The 20239-nt window shown below is 30.2% G+C and overlaps 1 protein-coding gene across 3 annotated transcripts; it reads right to left on the bottom strand.

Annotated features, from left to right (window-relative positions):
* Positions 1–4032: 4032 nt before the first annotated feature.
* On the bottom strand, positions 4033–15616 carry LOC124356663. Of its 3 annotated transcripts, XR_006921883.1 has the most exons (4): positions 15127–15616; positions 9190–9268; positions 7664–7998; positions 4033–5296 (listed from the first exon to the last, which is right to left on the bottom strand). XR_006921883.1 is itself a non-coding variant. In XM_046807794.1 (3 exons), the coding sequence occupies exons 1-3, from the start codon at positions 15157–15159 to the stop codon at positions 7787–7789; spliced, it is 324 nt and encodes a 107-aa protein (XP_046663750.1). In that variant the 5' UTR covers positions 15160–15616; the 3' UTR covers positions 7157–7786. The 3 variants fall into 3 exon arrangements, 2 of the variants coding, with proteins under 2 accessions (XP_046663750.1, XP_046663751.1); XM_046807794.1 differs by lacking the exon at positions 4033–5296 and having other exon boundaries at positions 7157–7998; XM_046807795.1 differs by lacking the exons at positions 4033–5296; positions 15127–15616 and adding an exon at positions 13543–13849 and having other exon boundaries at positions 7157–7998.
* Between the last annotated feature and the right edge of the window lie 4623 nt (positions 15617–20239).

Raw genomic sequence — 20239 nt, 5'->3', positions numbered from 1 at the left:
ATCTCTGCTTTATCTGTTATTATTTATTCGTGTTCATTTTTTCTATTGTTGTTCTATTTATTATAATTTTATTCATATCAATTATTCACTGTTAAAATTTTCATCTGCATTATTAATTTTAGTAGTTAGGATTATTTTCTAATTGCTTTATTTAAACCGTAAAAACGGAGATTGCCGTTGAAATGTAAAATAAAATAATAATACACGTTTCCAATCAAGGACCTCCACAGTTTTGACCATGTTTTTTCCAGCTTCAAGTTTTATATATTTTTTAAATATATTTTGGTTATGTAAACCAGATTAACAGGTTGCCAGGTTAAGTGTTAGAGAAGGCTTCTTAGCCCTAACTTCACCTGGTAAAATAAGAAATCTCTACTCTACTTTTACTTTTGAACATTATTAAAAGAGAGAATTGCATCTGATACATCAAAGTTTAGAGTTGGTAGGCTGATATGTTTTTTTGAAGCCTTGATCTCTTAAAATTGTTTAGGTACTCATTAGGCTTTTGTGTATTTACTTTTAGACATTTATGGAATAACCAAAACAAAAAACAATGTTTCACTGTAATAACAAAATATTTTAGGTCAGTTAGCCAATTAAAATTATGCAAATGCTTATATTATAACAGGCAATCCAATGCCAATTGGTTGTCAAAAATACATTCCACTCAGCTGACATTTATATGTCAGGTCTAGCGAGTATTGTTCCTTTATTGATGTCAAGTTGGACCTGTCCTTTTTCACACATATAATCACACATGTAAATTTAATGTAATGTTGATTATTTGTTACAAATCTCATTTATTGAATGGGGATTTATTTAATTTTTTTAAATTAATACTCAGCACCGTTTTAATTACAAAACCCATTTAAAAGTGATCCTATCACATATTTTATGAAGGAATACCTCAGTAATATGCTAAGCTTGAAAACGTTCTGTACCTGGCCATATTCTAGTAGGAATAACACAATGCTGATCACACAAATAGTAAATATGGTTAAAGATTATGAATTCACTTTTACTTTTGCCAAAATATTCATTTCTATCACACATCGTATTTTTATATTAAACCATTTGTGAAATATCACTTTTATCTTTTAAAATTAAAAAGACATTCTTATTTAGAGGCATTTTTCTAAGTTGAAAGTAATCTTATTTAGTTCCTTGGTGTGAAATTAGGTGGTGCAAGGTTATAGAGAAAGAAAAAGTAGTATATTTTTCAAAACGTTTGTACCAAATGGTTTAGTGTTCACAGACTTTTAAAATGATGTGCCACATGATCTATCTTACTATTTTAAATTTACAAGATTTGAACCTGTTACCCTTATTTTTGGACACACCCTGTAATTTAAATGTGACAAAAACAAATTTGCAACGTTCGCCGCATGAGATTTATGAGGATTACAGTTTATTGCATCACTCTATGTCAAATGGTTCAATCACAGAAGATTGCAGCCAGGTGGTCTGAAACACCCTGTATATTCCTATATTTGCCCAAGACAAAACAATATTTTTGTAATAAAAATATTGTTATTTCATGGGTTTATAAATATTATTAGAAAGTTAACCACTGATTATTAATTGAAACATCATTTAACTTAGTCACATTGCTACCAAGCAAATTTGATATACAGGATGTGACGAGATTTAACAAATGAGATGAATATGGAGTTCCATTGTGATGGAACTGTTAGCCGGAACCGCTCCACAGGTATCATGAACTCATTGCAACAGTTCCACGATTGGAACTGCTTAGCACACATCAACTGGCCTGTAGAGGATCTTAGTCAGAGGAAGGGGAAGAGTCTGTACAGTACAAGGTCCATAGGATCGATCAAAAGTGCATTGGTCATAGAATTTGAACCTGTGGTCTCTCTATCACAGATCCAAAGTGTGACACCTTCTATCAATTGGATTTACAGATAAGTATTAAAAAAAAAAAAAATAATAAGTAGAGGTGTTTAAATACAGAACAAAAACTTATACACCATTTTAATTTTAATCGTGTGCCTATGGCTTCATTTATGAGGTGATAGGTCATTGGCAGTATGTTAACACATTCACAACAACAGCCAATTTTTTCACTTTTTTATATGCTGTCAGAATTTTTAATAATAATAACAAGATACCGAAATAGTTTTATTTTTAGATTAAACGTCTTAAGTATAACGAGAAAAGTATATAGGCTTTCACAATTTTGCACTAAAACAATTATTTCAATATGGTTTTTGAATATTTCTCTGTGTATCCCAAGGGATACCTAAAAATTAATTTACCTAAAACATTAGGCAATCGTGCGCTCAACAGGATAGTCTGAGGTATTTATATGAGGGATCAAATTTAACAAATCACCAAGACAGGTAAACAGTAAAAAGCAATAAGGAAATACCCCATTGGGTGTATAACATGTTTTACGAAAGCCCCATGTGTTTCAAATTGGGTACACAACAGCACTTGTGAAAGATCGCGTGTACCCATTAGGGTACACGTCATCGTGAACGTGTTAATATATTAGTAGTTCCCGCATTGGGATTGTAAGAGATTGAACAAAATGAAAAAAAAACAAAATAAACTAATTTTATATTTTATTACAAATTAGAATAACTAAATTATTTCAATATTATGGTCAATCCCAAATCATACTAAAAAATAATCTTTATAGCTAGCTATTTTCTCAGTTATATTTTTTACGTTTATTATCTTGTTAATTGGTTTTTATCAGTATTTCCAAAATAATGAGTACAATAAATTACATTCAGTTATACTTAGACTATTATTTACGTACAGATTGTTTGTCCAAGATTGTTAACACATGAGAGCTCGCACCTTCTTGGACGCGTAAAGGCAGTTTGCACTTGTTTTTTTCCTTCAATAGGAAATGTACTCAAAAATATTATATGATTACTTTGACTAAACGTGTCTCAAATATATTACTTTAAATTATCTGTAAATAACGTATGTTAATGCACAATTTGCAGTAAAATTCAAACTACGCAGTAGGTTGTGTATGAGCAAATTGTCACATGTAATTATTTAGGTAATACAAAAATTGTTTGGGCTTTAAAAAAAATTTTTTTTAATAAAGGAATAAGTTGCAAAATCTAACTTGAATTTATTATAAGTAAATGATTGAATTTATAAATTTAAATATTTTTATCAGGGAATATTGCTATACTGCGTACAGGGGACACCAAAATTTAATTATTTAAAAAATACATTGTGTACAAGACAGATTTCAAAATCTTGTGAAGAAATACATGGGAAGATATAAGATGAGTTCCCAAGTTGCTAATGCTGTTATTCATAGTAATACTACAGAATTTCAAAAATTTTGGCAAACTGCAGTGAGTGCGATCTCTCACGTGTTAAAAAGTTGTAAGGTTAGAATAAAAATTAGTTTCAGGGTTGGAATCTTGAAATAATTCAAATGTAACTTCACTTATTCATTATACAGGTATTATCAACTAAACAATAAACAAGGCCAATCTATTCTGATTAAAATCAGTTAAGTATAAAAAGATAAATTTGTGATAAATACAGTTGATAACTCAACCAGGTCATAATCATAATAATCCTAATCAATAAGGTGCACATATTATATTATTTTATGCAATTTGAACTTTAAAAAATATATTGAAAATTATTAATTACATAATTTATTTCTATCAATTAGTTCTATATGTGGAGATCATTCAAATACAAATTGTGACATTTTAGTAAAAAACTCGTTTTAAAAGCTATATTGGAAAACAACAGTGCTTAAGACTAAGTAGTAACATATTGCAAGATCTTGTTGCTAAAGTGTTTGCTTATATTAATCACAAATGGTGTCAGCAATGAATTAAAAAATACCTTAATTTTATTCATAATGAACTATAAACTACATAAAAAGCTGCCAAGAAATTTTATACAATCGTTGACATTATTTCATAGGTCCTCACTAGTAGTATAATATTATAAACTTATTTAAAATTTAAATAAGTAGATTTGAAATATATTTGTTATTAAAATTCACTTTTTTTTAAGTAATATTTACATATTTATTTAAATCAATTGCAACTTCTCTAATCTTGGTTAAACTAGTAGCTTTTTATAAATATTTTATTAGAAATTAAAACTTATATTATAAAGTTGAACCAAGTTGCTTGTTATAAATGAAAACTTTTATAAAGTTTAAACATGATTCTGGTACAAAATCAACTTCACATTTTGAAAGGCAGGAGGCCTTGTGTAATTAGTTACTTATAGTGACATTCTTTTACTGAAATTCTTGAACTTGTAACTTATACATTTGTATTGAACCTTTTCTATACAATATTCATATTTCATATACCACATACAATATGTTCCATATACAACTGCAAATAATTGAGATGGAAGTGGTGAAAGTTGAAATATTCCATTAGGAGGGCATATATAACCATGTAAACGTATATTATGACTGACACGCATAACTTTTGATACTATTTCTCATTATTAACAAAAAAGATTTAAAAAATTTTAGTTTTCGTATTATCTATATCTGCTAGTAAACATCTAAGTATAACAAAAAAGTATATAGGCTTTCACAAATATTGGGATTAGTAGAAAATTTTACTATTAATATTAATTAGACTACAAAGAGAGAAATCATTCTGAGCCAGGACATATACAATTGTGGAAAATGTCTCATTATAACAATATGATTAATACCAGACATTGTTGGGTTTTTTGAAAGTATATTATGGTATAAGTGTATTTTATAAGTATATATGGTTTATTATGTTGGTTTATAGCTTTGTTTTAGGCTCTACTGTACTAAATTTTTGTATATTTTGGAAATATTTAGTCTAGAAATTATATTGTTTTGTAAATTTTTGAAAATAATCGTGCCCATAGTAACAAATTAGTACATCTCACCACTTTTCAAAAATTAAAAAATTAGTTATAATTTATTTATTGTATTGTAGTGGATATAATTATTTAAATTTTGGTATATTTTGAAAAAAATGTATCATAAAAAATACATTTTTGTAAATTTTTGACAATAAACGTACCCATAGTAACATATTTAGCCTTTTCTGTACTATTTGTGGTTTTACAATACATTATAATTTTTCTTAAATAGAACCTGGATACCATTAAATATTTTCTGAAACTAGATAAAAGGATAAATTGGTTATCTCAGATTTTAATATTTATATTATTATCACACTTTAATAATGACAGTCCCCCATTAAAACAAAAAATGTAGTGTAGTCATTGTTTTCATGGTTTATGAATAATGTTTTTATACCATAATTATATCCATATTTTCCTGAAAAAAAAAATAATATATTACACATATAGGTCTATAGAAAAAATGTATCTTTTACAAAACGTTTAAAGTTCTTAATAATGGCCTGCCATTTAAGGAACAAATGACTGCCAGTTTAAGGATTAATATGAAGAGATGGGGAATTTTCTGTCAAATGATTACAACTGTACCTTTTGATCATTTGGCATGATTTATAGAATAAATATCAACAGATTTATATGGAATTATTAATTTTTTACCAAATAACTGTAAATCTTAAAAACTTGGTAACAATAATTGGAGTGGCTGTATTTTTAAGTTAGGAATTTGAGAATTATTTCCGAACAAGCTCTACTGCTAATAGCTATGCACTTAACTACAAATGAAAAGTATGAGACATGAGTGATTGCGAAAAATATATATTTTGTTTTGGAAAGTAAGAAGTGTATCACTAGGTCTACTGCTACCTTCACATATGTAATAGAAAATGAAGATTATATGTATAATGATGTTATTGTTAGCATTTTGGCTACTGAGCAACTCAGGTCTTAATACACTCCTGTGCAAAATTATTGCACCTTTAAAAAAAAAGGTTTTCATCTGCTTGAGACTTAATGAGTGGTTTTGGTATCAGTAGTAACATAAAGGTAAGCAAGACCACCACAAAAACAAGTTAATGTTCTTAATTATTTGAGTGTTTGTTCCTAAATTAAGCATTTGATTCCAATAAGAAGAAGCTTGTAGAATGTAACTTAGGGAAAGGTCATAGTTCGGACATTTGCTATATTTCCTTATCTCTGCATGGTACAAAGGTCAATCTGGATTCCAGTCTTATTTTACAGAAATTTAGTGAGCATTCTCTCTTGTGTACAGAATTGTGATTATCGCTGATTATTTTTTAAGTTTTGAGTGTAAAGTGTTTCTTTTTTATCATGCCTTGCTATTTAAATGCTGCTGAAGCCACCCTGGAAAGCTGTTTATTGCAACAAGGTTAAGTCCTACAGGGAAGTTGCATAAATGTTAGATTTGCATCATACCACTATTCTTAGAGCTGTAAGACGGCTCTAGGAATTGTGAAGGAAACAGAATTCGATGAGAGAAGGCCAGGACAAGGCTGGCCTAGGGTGACCAACAAGAGGCTAGGCCCTCGTTTGACCACGCAGCGCCGTGTTGCTTGACTTGAATTTGCTCATGATCATTTTAACTGGACTCAATGGAAGTAATGGTAACAAGTTCTATTCACTGATGAAACCAGAGTGAGTTTAAGAGGTCAAAATATACGTGTGCAAGTCTGAAAAAGAAATGGGCAGAGATATTATCAAGTGGGATTTGCTCAAAGGGAGCCTTTCTTTAAGCGGCTCTGTGATGTTTTTGGGGAGGCATAAGTTTTGAAGCCTGGACAGCAATATTAACTGTCCGTCGCCCAGCACTTAATGCAGAAAGGTACATACTGCACATCTTACAAAACTATGTTATACTATTTGCACCTTTTATTGGTGAAAAGTTTCTGTTAGTGCAAGATAACGCCTGCCCACACATTGCAAGAGCTACCTAACAGAAACTGGTGTGAACAGATTGGATTGGCCTCAAAGGAGTCCTGACATAAATCCTTTAGAACATCTGTGGGACACTGTTAAAAGACTGATTCAGGCTAGGGATAACGCACCACAAACTTTACATGAGGTCGAACAAGCATTCCAGGAATAGTGAGAAATCATCGCCCAAGAAACCATACAAAATCTCATTTGAGGGATGCGTAGAAGGCTTCAATCTGTGGTTCGTGCTAAAGGAAGTAATACCAGGTATTTAAAATGTACCACAACAGAATTAGCTACAAAGATAATGAACAGGAAACGATTAATTTGTACTCTGTAATGTAAAAACACTTTTACATTATTTTTACTAATAAATCCTGTTTAATTACAAAAGACATCCCTATTCTATATGTATTTTTACATGAAACAAGCTAAATTTAAGTTAATATAACATTTGAGTTAATGAATATAATCAAGGGGTGTGCAATAATTTTGCACAGTAGTACTGTTCACATTAGATACTATTACTCGACCCTTCAGTAGCACGGTTCACACCAGATACTAGTTAGTACTCTACCCTTCAGTAGTACGGTTCCGGTTCAAATCAGATACTAGTACTCTACCTTTCAGTAGCACATTAAACTCACCATATCATTATTTGACAGTATAAAGAATCTAGCAAAATAGTCCATTGTTTACAAGTGAGTAGTTTATATACTTTTATAGTGAGTGCTTCAGATTCATAAAAGGTGACTGAAAAAATTACAGTATTTAAATTCTATTATTATACGTGTAGTATTTTATTTTTCAGTGGAATTGTTTAATTTTCTAATTAAACTGTAAATATACATACTTTTACAAAAACCCAAACTAATCTGAGAAAGACTTTTATAGGAGAAGTTTGTATGAGTTTTTCACATATCACGATTCAATGTCTTTAGACACGACACAACTCATTGCTGTCTGTCCAACAGTTTCACTCATCTGTGTCGAAGGACTCCATCTGTTCTATAAGTTGTGTAGTTGACACTGCTGGGGTCCAGTAGTTGATGTTATATGCTTTCTTGTAGAACGGACTGATCGGACTTGGCGTTGAATCCTTGAGAACACTTTGACTTGGCTTTTTAGAGGCATCAAAGGGATTGGGATATTTTCCTCTTTTTACTTTTCGCCTGTATTCATAAAAATCTAAAACAACAAGAAATTAAGATGTTTGTAATTTCTATTGTGGTGTTTTAATTACATACAATGTTAATTAGCAAACTTGGAGAAGATATTTAATGTATTTAATAGTTTACATGTTTTACGACTTAATTTAGTAAAAGTGACCTCATTTTGTTTTTTGATAGAGCAGGCAACTAATTTTGGGTCAGCGTTACTGACCATTTTGTTTTGGTAAGAAAAACTGATTGAAATGCAACTTCATGTCTGTATTTACACTAGAGTATGTGATGATTATTAGGAACAATTTCACCCTCCTTCATTCCTCCAGCATGCTCTACTTTCTTCCCCACACACAAAGAGTATAGAAAAATGTGTAGTAAAAAAATTTAAATTTTGGGCTGCAGTGGACAAAAGTAAAAGTTTTTGGAAAATGTCTGGGAATGTGTTTGTAAACATCGACTATGACTAAACTAACAAGTTGATTTTGGCCATATTTAGTATATAATATTAATTAGTAAATACTTAGTTTAATTATTTTATATATGAAAAATTGTTTAAAATTATCTTAAATGTGTAAAAGTTTTTAGACTTTTACTTCCAAGCTATTTTTTTTGTTCAAATATTTTGATTACACTGTTCGAAGAATTTTGATTAAAAATAGAAATGAAAAAATAAATTTTGCCATAAAAAATTAATTTATAAATATTTTTATAGAACAATCCAACCAAGCCAAAAAAAGTCAAAAGGTGACACCAGCCAGTATTATTGTTCCGTGATGTCATTTTTTGGCAAAATCATTGGTAGTTTTTTGTATATATGTATTTCCTTATTATTTATTTGTAAGATTTATGTTTAATGTTTTATTTTTAATACCTATGATGACCTCAATTGAGTTAATGATAAAATTGTACCTACTTTAGATTACAGTGAAGCATCTGAAAATTTAACTTCTGTTACAAACTTCAATATTGCATATAGGATTACGGTTACAGGCTAGCATTACTAATATTTTTGCAAAACAAAAAACAAGTCATGTAAAAAACTTAAAAGAAAGTTTCTCTCAAATAACAATGTTAATGGAAATTTACATATATTAATGTAAAGTGTAGTAATAGTTTAAATTATGGGCAAATTTAGATAGTCCGATATTAAGAAAAGTGAGATCTTTATATCATAGCAATAATATTATATACTTATATTAAGTAATTATATAACCTTGTACACTGGTAGCGGTTAGGTCAAAATCTACTTTCTTCTGTCTGGTTGGAGAATCTGATCTGCTTTCAAGAGAATTCTGAAAAACAAGAGTATCTAAAACAGTGTGTTATAATAATTTTATCACTAGAAACGTTACTGAATTATTTATGCACTTCCTTAAAAGTTAAAACAATATTCTTGTATAAATAAAATTATGCTTTGGAATATGAAGCAAATAATAAGTAATACACAAAACATGAAATTTGTGAAAGGGGAGAGGTTTGTTAGATCTCATAGAAAAAGTATTTAAAAATTAAATGAAACATATTTGTTTACCTATTTTTCAAAACTTTATCTAATCCTTGCTTTTTAACTATATGTTTCTATCTAATCAATACTAGTAAATAAATTGAATAATAAACTAACTTGAACCATGTTTACTTCAGTTACTAATATAAATAAACTTGTATTCGGTAAAATCAATAAGGTCCCAGAATCAATTTAAATATACACACAGTGCATTCAGCAGTGGTACTACTCCTAGTGAGAGAATATCTATAGAATTGGTATTGTTCAGTTGCCATTGTTTACTTGTGGAGAGTGTTTTCGTGTGCCTGCAAGGTACCCTTCTCGATTTAAGAAAATGGAAATTAGTGAACAGTGATCAAACATTAAATTTTGTGTTTTTCTTCAAAAGTCACCTCATGAGACTCTTTGAGTTTTTAATTCATGCTTATGGAGACGAGACGGTGAAGAAGAATCAAGTTTGTGAGTGGCACAAATGTTTTTGTGAAGGTCATGTATGCATTGACGAAACCCTCATGGTGGACGACCTTCAACGCAACAAGTGATGGAAACATTGAGAGAGTACAGCAAGTTCTATCAAACAAAAGACTAACGATTGACAAAATTGCATTTGAGGTAAATTTATCACATGATAGTGTCCACAGCATGCTTCATGATCTTTTGCACATGCAAAGAATTTGTTTGTGAATGGTTCCAATAATGATAAATGAAAACCACAAAAAAATCAAATGTTAATGTTTGTTGAGTTAATTAATATGGTGCAGATTTAATTTTTTTTAATTGACGAAACATGGCGTTTTCTCTACAAGCCTCGAAGAAAACATTAGTCTCCTGATTGGAAGACGAAAACATCTCCTAGGTAAGAAACATTTTGCTTGGACAAAAAGTAAGGAAATGATTTTTTTACTATAAAGGTTCAACTCACTACGAGTTTATTCTAGACGGACAAGCAGTGACCAAAGAACTTAAGGTGGAATTTCTTAGACGCTTAAGAGATGCTATCAGATGGAAACGCCCAGAAAAATTGTTGGGAAACAAGTTTTTGCTTCATGCCAACACCCCTGCACATTGGTCTTTGTTAGTGTGTAATTGTTTAGCCAAGAACAGTGTTACCAGGCTAGGATATCCACCCTACACACCTGAAGTGATACTAACAGATTTCTTCCTGTTCCCGCAGTTTAAAACATCATTAAAGAAAAATTATTAGCAGATGGTGAATTTTCAAGATAATGAAGATGAAAATAATTTTTAAGAACTTTCATATACTGATTTCTAGGTCTTTTTGAACAGCTTCATGGATGATGGGGCAAGTTTGATTTTGCAAGAGGGAAAATAGATTCTACCTTGTATAAGTTCTCTCTCTGGAAAAACTTTTATATCTGGGGATATAAAATTCCTATACCAAAATATATCCAGGATAAAGGTGTAACCAAGCAGCTGATGGATTTAATGATATTTAAGTTAAAACTAAATTTACTTCTAGATATTTATATGATTAACTCGTCATAACAGCAATAAGAGGTTCTAACTGAACATTTAAATAAATTTATTATAACCACTCTGATAGATAAGTCAGAATCATAAATTTCTTGTATTCCTTAAACTACAGTAGTCTTTACACGAATAGGACGACTGTAGTATATACAGAACACGAAGACAAAATACACAGTTTCAGCTGTAGAAATTGGCCTTTACACGCTACACTTTGTGTAATCACATAACTATCATCAAGCTACTAGAAGTGTTTGGCATATTGCACTTCCTGACTTTTGCAAGCTCTGCCTTCTAGAACTTTAACCATTTAGAAGCTATTGGGCTATGGAAATCTATGGTCTAGAAATCCCATCTTACGGGTTGATAGAGCTTGTTGAATTAATGAATGGTTTTATTGTTAGATTTTCAGTTTAATTGCAGGTTAGATAGTTTAACAAACACTCTCCGAGATTTTATTCCAGCTAAGAAACTATTATTTTTGCTAAATAAAAGTCACTAAGTAAGACTAGATATATCTTGTACTTTTAAGTAAAAGGGGTAGCCTTTGATTTACATTTTTTGAATGCTTTTATTACAATTATATATTAAAACTCAGTTAAACTCAATTAAAATTTTCCTTATTAATTTTGTATTAAAATATTTATTGACATTGGTATCATACCCATATATTTCCTATCAGTGCAATTCTTAAAATTAAACTTTCAGAACTAAAATGTATAGGATAAAATTAAACATATGTTGTATTTTATTTCTTCTTCTTCTAAAGGGGAGCCTAATATCCATCCACTGGAGTATCTAGGGCCTTAAGAAAACCCCACAAGTGTACTGTGAAGCCTAGCAGTTATAATTTCAGCAGTCCCACAGAACAATGCAAACAACCCTTGTCAAATTTACTACCATTGTCTGAAATGCCAAAGATGGCATAACACATCCCTTACTATTGCAGGGCAATCAAAAATCAGGTTTTCCTCCTGTTCATTACATTATCTACAAAGCATATCACCCAAAAAAATGTCAACCCTATGAAGATGTTTCCTCAGATGCCTATGACCTGTCTTCAAGACCCATAATCTGAGAAGACAGCAATCTTCCTCGTGTACCGTAGATGAAGATTCTCAGGAGTACACTCCAGTGTGGTGAAAAAATATATTCAAAATACAAAAACAAATCAGCTAACAATGCCTACTACATAAATAAAATAAACTTTTCGAGAGAGTAAGGTGTAAACTGATTTAGGAGTGCTTTTAATGTAGACTTAGACTTAAGCTTCTCTTCTGTGTTACCTTTATGCCAGAAAGAAGTATGTCATAGAACTTAGAGCCTTGGTTTATATGGTTTCTTTCAACAAAATTCTAGCGTATGAGAATTCGATGCTAATTCACTATAGTGTCAAGTGTTGAAGTGATAATTGTCCTGTACTTGATTCTGTAATCTGTTACTGATAATACTGTTTCATAGGTGTACAATTTGTAAACTTGTCATAATTTTTGATTTTACAAAGTATTCTTAACCTAATTTACGTGGTTGAAAATTAAGAATAATTCTATTTTCTGTTTTTTTTTCACTATGGAGGTGACTCTATAGACATTCCCAGTGATATTACTGAGTGTATATATGAAAATCAGATAATTTTTTGAGTCTCGTAGATACAAGAGTTTTAGCCTACTGAGAGTATAAGCTATATAGTTGAGATGATATTTTTTTGCTTTATCTGTGTGGGAATTTCAGCTTAATGCACAAAACACAACTGTAGACAGGAGAAAAGAACAGGTGTTTAGACCGTATTATATGTATGTACGTTGTATTTTCAAATGATAAAAGTTTGTTACTTGATTAGTGTTTTGCCTTGATAATAGTACATGAAACAAATACAAAACATGATTATTTTGAATTAGTTTCACTTATTGAAGTTTTAATGGCATACGAGATTGCAACACTAATAGTTGGTATAGGAGGATTTAACAGTCTATTTTTAGAACATTTAAAATGAAGAGATCAAGTTAATTTTGTGAGTTGACTACTCTGTGTAGACTTATAGAATAAACATTTCTTTTAAATATAAACACCTCTTGTAAACAGAGTTATAAATTAGTATTTTAAAGAATTACAATCTTAATTTGAACTTATTCGATGATTAAGAACTAAATGTTAACAACATATTTGGGGTAAAGATACATGTGAAATTCCTGATACTTATGTAGGCCTGTTCTGACATACAAGACAACCTTGCCTTAAAAATACTTTTGCAAATAAAGTGTTGTTTTATCAAGGAAAATTAGATTCTAGTATACTGTTCATTATGACTAAATCAGTTGCAGATTTTCTAAGTCCATAGTGAATAAAAACATAATTTTGACATGTGATAAAGGAATAGAAGTAAACTGGTATGTTTATACAAGATTTGGTCTGTTATAAATATTTTGAGAATGGAACAGAATAATAACCACATGAACTTATTTTAAAACCAAAGTCAACATCGTGTAAATAAACTTATTGGTTAGCCATTAGATGACAATAGAACTAGTGTTGGTTTCAATTACAGTGATGTAATAATAGGTTCTACATTGTTACCTCCATTTGTAAAAAGGCTGATAGAAATATATCAGACAGTCAAAGAAAACACTAACTTCCACTCACAGGCAATTGCCACTGTCACTGCTCACACAAATGGACAATCAAATGGTCAACTAAAACTAATGATCTGTCAATGACAGTGGCGTTGGCATTTGGCAACATTGGACGGCTCGGCAGATTTATTCTTGGCACAGTCTGCTCTCACTTTTGATTGGCACCTTAATAAACTACGAGCCATTGTCAAGTGCACCTTTGTACTCTACGCGCTACGCACTTTACACTCCGTGACTGTCTATACACTAACATAAAAGTGTATTTTATTCATTCTCCATGTTATTCCATGAATAAATCTTTCATGTTTTTTCAGAAGTATTGTAGATTATTTGTAAATTATTGTGTAACAATAGGAAGGGAGATTATTATAAAACATGATAGGTATAATATTGTTCCAACTTTCATTTAATTAATTCTTTTCTTTTAAGACTAAATTACAGCAAAATTGAAATTTTTATAATTTCTAAATAATTAAAATGATTTAGTTTTACTTAAAAAGATTTTTTCAAAAATTAATAATTTAAAACATATAAACATTAAAGCGTAGTTTAATTTTATTAAAGACTGAATCACAAAAAGTACTTGCTCCGCTGGGACTATATATATATTTTTTTTTTTCTCTTTTTTTAAGCCTCAGCTACACAGCTATGTAGGCTTCGATGTTCACTGGTTTTATCTCGTGTCTATACATGATTGGCCCTCCCCATATATATATATATATTTTTTTTTTTTTGTTACATGTTGCTCTTGATCAAAATGTGATTTGTTGCATGAATAAACTTCCTTATTTAATTTAAACCTTTCAATAACACATCCAGAAGTAGACACATGATAAACAATAATTGAAAATTAGTAATATGAGTCAACATTATATCGTGTGTTGGTACATTAACATCTGTTTGTAGGTAACATAATTTCATTACAAATAAAAAGAACATGTACTGAATTATTCAACTGAAATTGTGCTTGAGTTTTTCAATACTGATTAGAAATTATGTTTTGAACATAATTATTATACTACTACCCAATTTAAAACTTATATATTTTAAGATTTTTAAAACAGTATGTTTTTTGTGTGTGTGTGTTGAAAACAATAATATTGTACCATTGTATCATATTTTATCATTTTTAAAACACTGTTTTATCAAAGTTTCTTGTTTTTATGTGTAAACATTATTTTTTGGTGGTGTTTCCAGAGTTTATTTAAGCTTCCTCTGATGCTGTTAAAAATATTTAAAATCCAGTGGTGCCTATGTTTTCTAATATCTTAATATTAAAAAATAAATAAAATTTATTAACAACCTTGAAGATATCCAAATAATTTTAGATAAAAATGTTCAAAATATATATCTTAACTTTTTAATTAGTTATTTATAGAGTATTGTGTTCTATAATACTGAAAGAGAAGACTTTAAGAGGTACATTGACAATCTGTGATGATGTAAAACTACGGATTGGAAATTATTTTACAACTTAATAAAGCTAAATTTTCACTTAGTAATAAATTACTAATAATTAGTTACTTACATTATTTGTTGTGTAATTTTGTACCCATCCCATAGTCTACTTAATTATACTAATGGAACACACCAACTCATCAACCAGACATAAAACACCAAAAATATAAACACATATACATAACAAAACCATTTATAAATGGTTTTACAAACTTTGCTTTCAGGATTCGGCCAATATTTATCGACACACTGTTTACTGTAGAAATGCTGTCTAAACCACTTGAACATGCTGACTTTTGTGTAGGAATGTGACAAAACTGGTGAAACTCTTCCGGTAGTTTGGAAATGGCTTAGTGCCTAATGGACTCCAACCATGGACTGTCAAAAGGTTTCTGGCATCTGTTCGACTTTAAACATTATTCAACAGTCAATTGAAATGTTTGTTACTTCACTGATAGTGTTAAACAATTCACTAAGCAAGTAAAGTACATCACATAAACATGTTCAATCCAAGTACAATCTGATGAATTAATGATTAATAATTAATTACTTACATTACTTGTTGAGTCATTTAGTAGTAGTCCATTTAATTATCTATTAATTAATTCTGATGAATTCATGATTGAGAAAGACGTCTCTAAAAAAAGAAGGTATTATTTAGCAAATTTTTTGTGTGCTAAGGTGAGACATTGTACACAATGGCTAGGACGATTTGGGGCCTATTTATTAGTCACATGAGTTATTTCCATCCTAAAACAACAAATTATTTTTAGGAGACGCAATGGCCGAGCAGTCTAATACATTACACTAGATCTGAGTTAGAGATCGCACAGCTTCAAATCTTGTCTGTGACTACTGCACTTTTTATCAGTACCATTGACCTTGTATTGTATCAACTCTCTTCCTTATTCTGTTTAATCATAGCGAGTGGCTCATGAGCAAAATAGGGGTTTAAGGGTACAGCTTATCCTTTATTTAAAGAAATCCTGTTAGTGTAGTTACCAAATTTACTTAAACATAACTAAATGTATTTGAGAAATTGTAATTAATTTTTGTTTTATCTGTAATATTTTATTTGGTGTTTAACAATAATTAATAAATAAATGTTTTGCTGAAATTCTTTAAACTTGATGATTCACAAACAATTAATATTTTTTTCTTCTTTAAAGGTAAAATTTGTTTTAATGTTTGGTTATTTTTGGAACTAATATTGCTCAATGTATTATTTCAAATAGAAGTTGGAAGAAAATGGAAGTTTCTTACTAACATATTATATTTACTTGTTTCGTAATCTACATATCCCAAGTTCAATCTATAATTTTTGTTCGGACTCATGTGTTAATGTTAAAGGGAGGGGAGTAGAATCAACACTCAGGACTGAAGGCGCTACAGACAAATAATAACAGGTTATTTCTTGAATTGTTAGTTTTATAATTATATATTGTTTGTGTTAGATATTTCAACCTTATTGTGCATAAGTATATGGTTATTACTAATTAAATTGTACCTATAACTCATTTCTTATAAAAAATACTATATATGTTTATATCAGTTATGGATATTTACAAGTATAGGCGTGAAGTTCAATAAACATTAATATTACCAATATTTTCCATCCTTTCCGAGGCTGTTGCAGAAAATTAGACCAGTACTGGAAGAAACAGGAAGAGAGGAGCAATGTGGTTTTAGGAAAGGTAGGTCAACGGTGGATGCTATTTTTGTGATGAGACAAGTGTTAGAAAAGAGGTGGGAATACGGAAAAGATACAATGGTAGCGTTTATAGACCTACAGAAGGCATATGATAAGGTACTGAGAGAAAGGATATGGGAGAGTATGAGAAAGAGAGGATTGCGTGAGGGAATAGTAGAAAGAATAAAGAACCTGTACGGCATATGTAAAAACAGGGTAAGAATTGAAGAAAAATATACAGATACTTTTAAAACAGAGAGAGGAGTAAGGCAGGGAAGCATATTGTCACCTTTCCTTTTCAATATTATAATGGATGAAATTATTCTAGAAGTACAAGGAAACAGAGGAGCAGAAGAACTTAAGACAATAGCATATGCGGATGACATAATGATATGGGAAAATAGGGAAGAAGAGTTAGAACGAGAGTTAAAGAAATGGGCAAAAGTGGCGAAGAAATATGGTTTAGAGATGAACATACAAAAATGTAAAGTAATGAAAGTAGAGAGAAGGGATGGAAATAACAAAGACGTGTTAGTTGAAGGAAAAAGACTTGAAAAGGTGAAGGAATTCTGTTATTTAGGAAGTATCATAACAGATAGGGGCACAATAAGAGAAGAGATAGGAAACAGAATATGGAAGAGTGGAAAGTTTTTCAATATGGTGAAGAAGATTGTGTGGAGTTGGAACATTGGGAAAGAATCAAAAGTATTGATGTATAAATCTTATTTCCAACCAATTTTATTATATGGAGCAGAGACGTGGACGTGGACTAAAAAGGATTTAAGCAGATTGCAAGCTGCAGAAATGAGATTTTTAAGAGGGATAGAGAAGACTACAAGAAGAGATAGAATAAGGAACGAAATAACCAGAGAAAGATTGAAGGTAGTTTCACTGCAAGAGACAATGGAAGGAAGAAGAATACAGTGGATGGGGCATGTGAAGAGGATGGGAGATAATAGAATGCCTAGAATAGCACTGGAGAAGGAGGAAGGAGGAAGAAGACCAAGAGGAAGACCGAGAGGAAGATGGGAGGACCAAGTGTGGAAAGACATAGAGAGAAGGGGACTACAGAAAATGCAGGTGGATGAAGAGGAGACCTGGAAGGATAGACTAAAGTGGAGGAGGCTGTGTACGACGACGACCCGTGAGAACGGAAACGTCTGACGATGATGATGATGATGATTACCAATATTTAAATTCTCTTTAACAAATTTCTAAAATAATTTTACATTACATAACTAATCTGACCGGCATTAAATTTATGTTTAAACTGAAATACCTAAAACAAAAATACCAAATGTTAAAATGTTATTGTGGGTAAAAAGGTTTTTGTTTACAGAACGGGCAAGCACTGTGTCATGTAAAGATTCATTATTATTTTTACATTTACTGTAAAAAATAACACAGACATCTGGAGCTGAAATGTGTAAGTAAAATGGTTTTAAGATGAATCATTGTTCTTATGCAACAAAAATAAAATAGTCATCTGAACAGCGGTTCCTAAAACTAGATTCGGCCACAATACAAGATTTTAGGATAAACATCCTAATAATAAAACATCTTAATAATATAGTGCCTTTTTTTATTTGTTTTGCTTCAACGTGTAAAATATTCAACCAATTGTACTCAAATTTTACATGGACATTCTTACGGTCCCTGATATGAATACAAGCCTATTCTAATTTCGATAAACCCTTGGGGTTTGTTCAACTATGGAACAAAACATACTAAGAACAAAGTAAATTACAATCACCATAAATATAAACTTTTTTGGCAACAAGGAAAAGTCAATATTGGCATCGGAAATATACATCACTAAAACCAGAAGTGCTCATACAGGTACAAAACCTAAGTATTTGCTTACTGCTAGTAAGTTACTTACCTACTAGAAAGTAGGTCCTGTTCTAGATGGTTTAATATTCTTGTCTTGGCTCCAGTTGTGAAAGTTAAACTTAGTAAATGAATACTGGACTTGAGAAATAGTTTTTAAGGTAATATATGTTGCAACTCACATTTCACTGTAGTTAAAAACCCATTCTTTAAGACACGTTTTCATTTCAAGTAAATAAAATGAAATGTTTATAATTTTCTTGAATAAATCTGTTATTCCTTATTGTGTATATATGTAATCAAATTAAAATTAGACTTTAGTTTTAAATAAAAGGTTGACATAAAACAAAATCAAAAAAGAGAAAATAAGATAATTCGAAAAATTTTAGATAAAGTCATTACTCACACACAAAATAATAGATTTTGATATAGATGAGGCCAAACATTTTCATGGAACAACAAATTGTTTATTCCTTTCCTTTTGTATGTATCTGACAATAAATTTTGGATATTAGAACAAATTTCACAATCAATTCATTACAAGTTTTATATATTGTAAATGATCATAGATAACTTTAATACAAATCAATTTGTTGTTACGACATCAATAAAAACCACTCAAACTATTAACACTGAAAATGGCAGTCATTTTCTTCTCAGTTGGCAAGCCATTTTGGATGTTTTGTACTTTTTACTATAAACCTATATGTGTAATACATTATTTTTTCAGGAAAATGTAAAGATAGTTATGGTATAAGAACATCATGCATAAACCATAAAAAAGACTAAACTAAAAATATCTTTTATTTAGTGGTGGGAAAACAACTAGTAAAGTGTGATAATATAAAAATATTAGAATCTCATATAACCAATTTATTCTTCTTCATATCCAGGTCTCTTTAAGAAAAAATAAATATATGGTATAACCTCGAACAGTACACGAAAGGTTCAATTTGTTATTATGGGTGCGATTATTAAAAACATCAATTCTTACACTACATTTTTACAAAATATACCAAAATTTAGAGATATGCACTACAAAACAATAAATTAATTAATAACCATCTCTAAACTTTTGTATTTGTATGTACTTAAATTTGTTACTATGGGTACAATCATTTTCAAAAATTAGCAAACAAACATAATTTGTACACTAAATGTTTCCAAAAACCAAAATTTAGCTTAGTATTGCTCAAAACAGAGCTAGAGCTATAAACCAAAATAATAAACCAAACTATAGAAACAATTTTCGAAATGACTAGATGAAGACGATCCTTCTGGCAAGTTTTATGGCACCACTGTTGCCAAAACAGCAAAACAAATTTCACTACTGAAATCAGTAATTCTTTCTAATTTCAAACACAGCTAAAAATAGTGGTGGTAGGGTTGATTTATGTACTACATGAACTGTAAAAACATATGCATGTCAGATTGACATTACAATGTCGCCACTCATAAATCAATTCAGATCGATATTATGTTGTCGATTACCAGTTCCAGTGTTAATAGTGTATGGCTACCAAACCCACCACATACATCTGTGAACTGATTACAATTGAGTTGAGGTGATGTCAGCGCATAACAGTATTTACTTTCCATGTGTGCTTCTTGTGTTGTAATTGTATAATGTGTGTACATCTACATTGTATATTTATCACACGAA

This window comes from Homalodisca vitripennis, chromosome 3 (assembly GCF_021130785.1).
Source record: "Homalodisca vitripennis isolate AUS2020 chromosome 3, UT_GWSS_2.1, whole genome shotgun sequence".
NCBI lineage: Eukaryota > Metazoa > Arthropoda > Insecta > Hemiptera > Cicadellidae > Homalodisca > Homalodisca vitripennis.
This window is presented reverse-complemented; position numbering and strand designations above follow the sequence as displayed.